This window comes from Natrix helvetica, assembly GCF_964273705.1.
Source record: "Natrix helvetica genome assembly, chromosome: 2".
Classification (NCBI taxonomy): Eukaryota; Metazoa; Chordata; class Lepidosauria; order Squamata; family Natricidae; genus Natrix; species Natrix helvetica.
Window position 1 is genome coordinate 187,309,160 of NC_138552.1, and position 10,213 is coordinate 187,319,372.

Below are 10,213 nucleotides of genomic sequence, written 5' to 3' on the forward strand. Positions count from 1 at the left end.
CCCCCATCACTATAAGGTTGGGGGTCTCAATCGCCACCGATGAGATCAGCTCAAGGAGTTCAGGCAGGGCCGCTGATGTATAGCGAGGAGCCAGGTATACTATCAGCAGGCCCAACTGCCTCCCTGGGCCCCATCTCACAACAAGGGACTCACACCCGGATGTCTGTGGCACGGTGAACTCTCTCGGCTCAAGGTCTTCCCGAATAATCACTGCTACCCCGCCGCCCCTCCCCTGGGCCCGAGGCTGATGAAATGCTCGATAACCTGGTGGGCACAATTCAACGAGGGGTAAACCTCCCTCGGAGCCCAACCAGGTCTCGGTTATTCCTGCGAGGTCCGGCTCCCCCTCCAAGATAAGATCATGAATGAGGGGGGCCTTATTAACAACGGACCTCGCGTTGCATAACAGCAGTCTCAGGCCTTGGGCCTGTGAAACCTGACCACCTAGTATGCAGGGGTTGGTACAAACGACCGGGAATGACCAAAAACCCCGGTCTCCCAACCGACTGCGCGTTCTTAATGTGTCCTCGCACCTGCCCCTCCCCACGACCGTTGGTATCAAAGAGCCCTGTAATGGAATGTTATCCTCCCTTTCCTCACCCGCTCCATTCCTTCCTCTTTCAACCACACCTAATTGCCTGGCTCTACTATCGCTCCTGATCTGATCCTTCCCCCCCCCACCCTTAAAACCCTTTATGCATTTTAAAAAACAATTAGCTAAAAAACCCCTTAAAGCACGCTTCCTCCTTCCTAACAGCATCCTAATCAGGCTGCTAGTAAGCTCCTTTGCTAATATTCCATTTGCATGTCCCAGTAAACCCTGCAAGTATATTTAAATGTGTCTCAAGAAGCATGGAAAGCTAACATTTCATTGTGGCTAATTTCTACATAAATCAAATGTACAGATAGCTGATCAGATAAAAAAAGAAAATTTTACTGACTATGCTACTGCACACTGAAATCAAAAGTCCCACTACTATATATCAATAACTTGGCTGAAAACTAACCATTTTAGAAAGATTCACAACTTATGATGTGCAATATAAAAATATCTATACAACTTTATCGACTAATTAGATTCTAGAATACAAATAGATTAATCAACAAATACATAATTATAATAATGTATCAGGTACTAAGTGTTTTCATCCCTCTGAGAAGAAAGGCACAGGAAATAATCATACATTTGTGTAAGCTGCTAACATGGATTTTAGCTATACTATAGCAGTCCCTTGGTACCATGGTGATTAGAAAACTATAAATATGCATTACTGCTGGGTTTCTATGGAATTTTAACTGACAACACTGCTACAGGCTTCCATTAAAAAAAACACACACACACCCCAAAAGTTTGCACATATTTCTTTAATGAAGAGACTAAGTCCTCTATCACCCGTCTGGTCACTGCCCCTTTCATTTTCTTTTGGCTTCCCTTCTAAAAATTATTTAATTTTATTTAAATGTGCTTCCTTAGTATTTGTCAATGAGGTAGGCCAGGTCAGGAAACAGATATCACAAGCAGTATGGCAACTCTAAAGTTAAAGGGCATTATATTAGTACCTTGAAAATATGACAAAGAGAATCAAACACTGTTATCTTGAATTCCCTTAAACCCAGAGTAAGCTGATGTTTATTTCTTTATTTCTTCAAGCTTATCTCCATTCAATACTTTTCTACAGAACTGCATAGAGTTTACTAGATCTGGCACACTCATTACATATTTCTAGATGTTCTAGATGTAACCCACAACTGTGTGATTTTAACATTTTAAATGAATATTCACTAAAGCTTTATATTTATAATAGAGTTAATTACATATGTATTTTAGTTTACAAAGTAGATTTCTAAGCAGCAGCATCAACCATTAATTTATTTCTCCATTAAAAAATCATAACGAAAGACATATCCTGAATTATCTTTCTAAATCTCTAGCCTGCTTTTGAAGAGCATCCAACTCAATGTAATGAGAAATTGACAAGTTGGTAAACAGTACAATCCTAAACACGACTACTCAAAAATAAGTCACTGTCAATGAACTTTCTCCCAAATAACTATGTATACTATTATCATTAAAATGTCAGTAAAAAAAGTTAGATGTGCAAAATGGTTTCCCATTGATTCTATTTATTTCTTGAGTATTTCAAAAGCATGTCCCTGCATGCACATATGGACACACACATGCACTTCCTTCATATTAAAAAAATGAACTGTCCAAAACTGAGAATAAGGTAGAGTTCAAAACCAGGCACTTATTGGGCAATGTCCAACATATTCACAGAACGAAGCCGGGAAGAACAAATCAAAACTGTCGCAATCTCTGTCACGTCAGAAAAGTCTTGATATTTTCTATTGAAGTAGGGTTTACAGTTCCAAAGTAATAATATCATTTTCATAATTATAATTTAGGAAAGTCCTTCCTAAAAATCTACCACTACCCATGTTACAGTTGTTTGCTATCAATAATGCATAATTAAATGGGAATACAACTCTTTGCAGTCTTTGCCTTCCTCAAGTTTTAGTATATATAAATTCTGAATTTAAAATTCAATACTCTATCTAAATTATCAGGAAGTGACAAAATGACTCCATAATTATTACATCAAAATTACATCAAACCAAGTCTACCCACATATTTGTACTGTACAGTACATTTTAACAGTAAGAGTAAAGAGAGAACATTATCACTATATAAATAAATCATGAAAGTCTCGCTGATTTTCCATCCATGTTTTCATTTGTCTTACTCTTTGAATCCCTACTAGCACAGACACTATCATCATTTCTCTTCACCTAATCTTCCAATGCTTATCTGACTCTATAAGACTAAAAGTGCAGTATCCAATATAATGATGATGCAGTGTACTTTTCCAAAGTTGGAAGATTGGTCCAGAGTTCACAATACTGTAGATAAGGCTGAAATTGGGTATTTCTTCCAAATTTTTTAGCTCCACATTGAAATGAAAATGTATACAGACAGAAAAACAGAGACCGGGTTAGTAATGGCATGCTCATAGAGGAAGCTTTCAGTTGCACACAATGTCTTCCCAATATCTCCAGGATAATCTGTTGCTGTATGATTTCAAATGGCCTAAAGCTAACTGTAGGATACAACATCTCAGATGTATTAAACTTAATATCATACATTGTTCATTCCAGTCCAAGGATAAATCTATATTTAATTTTATATCCAAAATTAAATAACCTTTGGCCATATAGTCACATTACCAATCAAGCTGTCTTTTGAATTCAGCAAGTAACCAATTTATTATTATATCATTAGTTATATCTATGTTTTGCAGAATTTTAAACATATTGTTGTAGATATACAATCAGAACACTATGTATACTTAAATATTCTTAGAACGAATACCATACTAAGAAAAATCTACATTCTGTCAACTGTCAAAATTAGGGTAAGAAAACCAGTTGAGAGTTACTCTTAAAAAATGTTTAGCCATTCAGACACATAGAAGGTAATGACACAATGATTATATCAAAACGTATCAAAGCAGAATTTTTCCATCACTTCCTGAGTGAGGAGCGATTGAGTGTATTACTATTATTATTTTAAAACTGAATTAAACCTGTTAGAGGTATTACAAAGCTGAGTTTCCTGTTCCGGAAAGAAGATAACTCTCATGTTATTATTTGGTGATCTGATGCCAAATTTCAGCAGTTTGACCTTGGGGGATTCTTGAGCCTACAAATAAGAAATGGAAGCAACTTATAGCAACCAATTGTACACCTGGGATACATTATGCAAACTGAGCAAAATTTAGAGCAAACAGGCATATAAGAAATGTATTCCACTCTCTGAGCCTACATTTTCAAGAAGTTCATTTAAAAGCCAGACACACAGCTAAATAAGATTTCAACAGGCATTTCCAATATATATTTTCAACATATCTTCATATTTATAAAGATTACCAACTTTTTTTTTTCCTTTTTCAGTACAGATTGTTCAGAAGCTGAAGTCAATTCTACTACAGAATTATGGGATCTATATTGGTCTGAATATGTCTTTACTCAAGTCTTCACCCAAGGAAAATACTACAGCAACCTCTATGACAAAAAGAGAGATAAAGTGCCTGACTAGCTAACTAAAAACAGCCCAACTTAACCTTGCAATGAGTAAATTCCATTGCTATTTCCTACCATCTAAGGTATCAAAACAGGAAAGGCTTTGCTTAGACATTTTTAATTCACAGTTGGCAACTATCACAATGATGACGTTAAGAGACAATTTCTAGCCATATTTGCTCCGTTTATAAGAAAAGTAGGAAAAGTTCCCTAGTTTTAAGAACATAAAGTGGAGCTGGTCTGGATCAGATCAAAATACACACAGAGCTTTTTGTAATCTTTTGAGCTCTCGTATTCCTTTAACTCAGTTGTCATCCTACAATTTAACCACCTATTTACATAGTTTTTGATAGGAAAGGATATTTCCTATCATTAAATTATTTTGGAGATAATGTGTCTTTTAGTCTGTGTCTTTTTATGCTTTTATTACTGCAGCCTACACTTTATGATGTAGAATTTCTTGAAAAACAAATGCTCCCGGGTTTCTGTTTAGCCCATTACATCTTCTATTTAAACCATACCTTCTTCATCTTGACTTGAAGACTTTTAGCATAGAAGCTTACATATTACCCCTCTTCAAATGTCAGACATGTGAATTTACCATGTTCCCCTTCAGATCTTTGACTAAATACTTTTTCAGATGAGGGCATGATCATCATCTACTTGGAAGTCAAAGCATTTGAAGAATGAAGACGACCATGCAGAATGTAAGTATAACAAATTAGTCCTCATATATGCGAAGTATAATAGGATGGTTACTCCCAAACCTGCCCAATGCTCCATGTCATAAAGGCCTGACTAATTATAGTCTTTTCTTTCTCCTTTTAATCAATATCATTATACAATAATTATTTCAACTACCATGTTGCAGTACTTCAATGACTGTCAAAACCTTCTGAAATACAAATATAATTCACTTCTAGAATTCCTTTTAAAGTACTAGTTAAATGGTTAAAAAATAAAGTAGTGTGCTAGGAAACTATAATTTTGTTTCAAATGGGCATTTTGATCCATCAATATGACTGTGATTTTACTATTAGCTTGGAATATCTATTTATTATTCAAATTTATATAGCTGCCGATCTCATATATATGACTTTAGGAAGCTTAAAAACAATTAAAATATAAAAACAAAAAAGAACAGCCCAACAATGTAAAAAGAAGAAAAAAGCCTATTAAAAAAACCTTCATAAAACTCACAGCTGAGGCATCCTGCTCATGACAAAAGACCAGCAGATCCTTGGCAGGGTAACCTCCTTCCAAAGAACAGGAGGGATGGGGCTGGCAGGAAAGAGATACATGGAAGGAGAACACCAAGACATGCTCCCCAATGTTATGTATATGTACTTAAAAATAAATGCCACTATGTTCATTGTCTTTCCCCCCCCAATAAATCTATGCAAAGCTTGCAACTTTGAATGTGAAAGTATTAGAATCACAAATGCTTTGGTCAACAAAGTATGTACATAACATTATACAAGATATCCAACAATCCAACAAAGAGGTACTCTTCGACTTGTGCATTTTTAAACTACTCACATCCTGAGTAGTAAAAAAGCTGTAAAAATTTCCAATGGCTCTGAGGCTGTGTGGTCTTTTTCAATGTTTAATTTCAAAATGAGCCCCCAAAGCAAATTTAATTATTTGCAACAGCTGCGACCTTATGTACAATGACACAAACTAGTGACAATAAAGGACTAATTCTAATTAGTCACATATTCTCATTAGTTCACCTTTGCTCTGGCTTCAGAAGACAAGAAATCATTAATGGGTAAAATGTTTCCTACTTTTAGGTGCCTCTAAGGGAGTGGTATCTAAGGATCCTTTTTTCTGTATTAATAGCAATAGCACTGAGACTCATATACCGCTTTACAGTGCTTTTACAGCCCTCTCTAAGTGGTTTACAGAGTCAGCATTTTGCCTCCGACAATCTGGGTCCTCATTTTACCGACCTTGGAAGGATAGAAGGCTGAGTCAACCTTGAGCCTCAAACTGCCAAATAGTTTTATTAATAGTTTTATTTGGCCTGCACATATCCAAGCACAGTACAGATAGTCCTTGATTAACAACCATTTGTTGGTTCAAAGTTACTGGTTCAAAGTTACAGTGGCACTGAACAAGGAGACTTACAGCTGGTCCTCAAAGTTCTAGCCATTGCAGCATCTCTACAATTCATGATCACAATTCATATACTTGGCAAACAGCTTGCAATTGCAACAGTGGCAGATATGATGGTCACAGCATCCTGCAATCCTGTGATCACCATTTGCAACCTTCACTGCTAGTTTCCAATAAGCAAGTCAATAGGGAAACCAGCAGGAGATCACAAATGGCAATCACATGATAGCATGCCTAATGATTGTGTGAGAATATCTAATGAATGCAACTAGAACTGCCAATATAAGTCAGCATGGTCAAGTGATGTTGAACTTTACTACCAAGTTGCAAGGTAACAGAATTCTTGGTTCCAAATACCATCATTAACTGAGGACTACTTATATCAGATCTGATGATTTTTAAAGACAGGAGCCAATCACTTCAATATCAAGTGCAATGGATTTTTTAAATCCTTTCTTTCTCCATCATCCCCCATGCAGAACAAATCACATTATCTGACTGATTGGCTCCCTAGAGCTTCTGGGTATTCCCTAAAATAATTTATCCTTTTTTAAAAGTAAAGTCTGGGGTATACCACTAATCTTGTGAAGAAGGGGGGATATTCCCATGGTCTGCCGCTTCCCTTGCTTTTTTTTTCACTTTCCATCAACGTATGTTTTTAATTTTTTTAAATTATCTTGTACCTTGGGAAGGTACAGGCAAACACTTAAGAGAGTGTGTGTGTGTGTGTGTGTGTGTGAGAGAGAGAGAGAGAGAGAGAGATGGGGAGGGAGAGAGAGAGAGAGAGAGAGAGAGAGAGAGAGAGAGAGAGAGAGAGAGAGGGAGAGGGAGAGAGAGAGAAACATTGTTACATTGCATACTTTCATGGTATTGTTTTCTTTGTACATTTGTATTCATTTCGGTGTTTGGAATTTTAGAACAGCTGTGTAAGTTGACACTAAAAGGAGATGTGATAGCAAAAAGTTTAGGAACCTCTGCTCTAAGGTACAGAAGCAATTTTAAGGTGGCTATAAGATTATTATGGAATCCTTAATCCTGATTTTTTTTCCCTTTTTCTATTTTTCAATACATTTTTCACTTGTGTCTTTCAGAGTGACGTTTTTCCTGTGTAATTAATTGCTAAAGGAGCAGAAAGATTACTACATGCATCCTCCTTTCCTCTTCTACTTTTCAGTCCTGATTTTCAAAAGAGTGATTAATGCTACCTGTTATAATGAACCAAAGGCAGCTCATTTGCGAAGCATGCCATTAAAATAATAGATAGTAGTAGAAATAGAGATATCCTGCCCTAAGATCTCTGAAATCTCCTTCTTTAATGCATCTAAGTTTGGCCATTTTGCTCTTGCATTTCTCTGCCCACAGGGATATTAATCAACAAAAATACAAGCAAGCATTCCTGTCTTTTCTAGATGATGATGCAGTACCAATAGTCCTCAGCTTACTTCCATCCATTCATTGAATGTTCAAAGTTACAATGACACTGAAAAAATAACTTACAACCAGTTCTGTAAGTTACGGGTGTCACAGCATCCCCATTGTCAAATGATCCCAATCTAGGCATTTGGGTGTCTGGGTCATGATTATGGCCACATCATGTAATAGGTATTTGCTCGCTTCCCACAAGCAAAATCAATGGCCAGCAGGGAAGGTTTCAAGCTGCCCCAGTAAATTGCTCCCGCTTCTAAGAGCCCACTACTGTATAGGGTAAGAGATTTCAGGGAGTAGATGCTTCATCTTATTCCACCCCTATTCTGAGAGTGGGGACTGGATCCAATTAGCATACTTCTTCAAACCACAGAATGAAACAGAAAAACCATACAGGCAATTTTTGCTTATACCCAAGTCTTCCTTTTTGATGATCCCACTATGCCTAATCCTTCCTGCTGCACTACCAGTGGCAAGGATGCATATGTTCATTGCAAAGAGTGAGGAGACAGCAGCAACCATGCAATCCCTTCCATCCTTGAACTTGACACAAAGAAAAACAGAAGGCAAACAACTGTATAAAGGCAGCAGCAGATCTTGCACTAAACAAATGATCTTTCCTCACTTTATTTTTCCCCCAGAAAGTATATAGCAAGAAATAAGTTGGTGAACTAAGTTGAATGCACTTAAAGGGTTGCCAAAAGAGAGTAAATGAGAAGATAAAATGCCCCAGCATCTAGGACTATGGTAGTCGGCTCTTTATGTTGTGTTGTTCATACACAGCAAGCATTTGGATCAAACTGTCTGTTCAAGCAAAAAGTTTAGGTAGTGTTGTGGAACCAATCTTCGGTGCTGTGATAATGCAGGGAGAAAAAAGTACCCATGACTTATACTGAAACGGAAAAGCAAAAGTGTTTTCCTTCCCTAGAAGCTGATCTGTCCGCTTTCTAGCTAGGGAATCTCACTTATGACTCTCGATCTTAGTTTCTTGTTGAAAGAAAAGAAGGAAAGCAGAAGAAATGACTCGCTTGCATCAATTTCATCCAACCGGCGGTTCCTTTTCCTTAAACGGCAGAAATCGCTGTGTTAAGCGATTTCTTTTTTTCAAACAAAGATTTAATTTCAATTTCAATGGGACAACCTTTGACCTTTTTTCCTGCATGGGATTCGGGTGACACAGAAAAGTGTCAACACACCAAAGATGCTTTTGCTATTTCGAGGGTTCAAATCCCGGCACGATCAATCCGTCCCGTAGGTACCTCACGGTGTCGGGAGTTTTCTGGATTCTGGCTCCGCCCACCACTGGCCCCGCCTACGGTGACCCTTAGACCCGCCCACCAAAGGCTCTCCCTGCAGTTAGCTGCCCTGCCCTCCAACCCCCCAGCCGCCCCAACCCGACGGGTGCGGGAATATTAAGCCCCGCTGCTGGGACGGCGCCGCGGAAGGGAGCAGGGCTTGAAAGTTCAGTCGCCGCGGGACCGACGCCTCTTAACCTCGGCTCCCCCGGGCCGCCGCCGCGCTCTTCCCGCTCCCCGCCTGGCGGTCTCTTCTTACCCGTCCTTGCGCCGCGCTTTGTAAACGTGCCCGTAGGTGCCTCGCCCGACTTTGCAGCCCTCGTACTCGAACAGATCCTCCACCCGCTCGCGCTCGGCCGCCAGCTTGGATTTGAACTCGTAGTCCATGTCTTTCACCCATGGAAGGAGCGACTAGAGAAGGAAGAGAGGGAGGTGGACAACGGGGAAGGCAGCGGCGGTGGGACCGGCAGCGTTCAAGCGCAAGGGCACGAGGCCACCATACTGGGCACCATTTCCTTGTTTTGGGTTGGGGGGGAGTTGGGGGGGGAGTCCCCTCAGCCGCCACCCGCTTCAACCACGGCTTCCAAGAGTTAGAGTCGCAAGGGCTTCTGGGTCAGGTAGTAGTGATGGAGGCGCGAATTCGCAGGCGCTTGGGGAAGACTGGGAATGCCGGAACTACAAGGCCCAGAGTCTCTTGCAGTACCTTAGCAAGCGCCTGCGCGTTGTGGCGCGCTCCCTCGATTATTGCTGAGTGGGTGCTGGGAAGTTGCTGACTCTTCACGTTGTGAACGAGTCGCGGATGGCTCAGTAGAGAAACCGGGATATGAGTTTATTCCTTTGGCCCGCCACCAGCTGCTGCCTTCTGGAGGGAAAAACTGGGCTACGGAGCTCGGCTAATGAAGTCTCGCGCAGGGACTTGTTTATCTCCCGAGCTGTCATTCAGGTTGAAGCCCTACCCTTCTTTCCTTCACTCGCTTCTATTGGACAGAATTCACCCCGCCTTTTCTTCCCCGACCAATGAGGCGGCCCACTCTTCTAAATTAAAATACTGCTCTCAATCCTTTAGTTGGGAGGGCGGAGCTTTGCGCTGAACGTTGCGGGCAAAGGACTCGGCTGGAGCGGCTCGTCCCCTCCTCGCTCAAATGCTTCGGGTTTCCCGCCCTTCCCCCGTCCTGGATACATTATTAATGACTCTGGTCGCGCGATTCCCACCGATGGCTGCTCGGCCTTGGCATAACCCTAGGCGAAAGAATAATGGTCGCAATTAATAAGGCAGTTGAGATGCCATTAGATGG

At 40.1% G+C, this 10,213-nt stretch overlaps 1 protein-coding gene across 1 annotated transcript in view; it reads right to left on the reverse strand.

Moving 5' to 3' along the window:
• CDK19 (cyclin dependent kinase 19) overlaps positions 1-9,856 on the reverse strand; it is a 102,032-nt gene extending 92,176 nt beyond the window's left edge. Inside the window, 1 exon segment of the mRNA XM_081941499.1 lies at positions 9,178-9,856. Coding sequence (XP_081797625.1) covers positions 9,178-9,305 — 128 coding nt within the window. The 5' untranslated portion in view covers positions 9,306-9,856.
• Between the last annotated feature and the right edge of the window lie 357 nt (positions 9,857-10,213).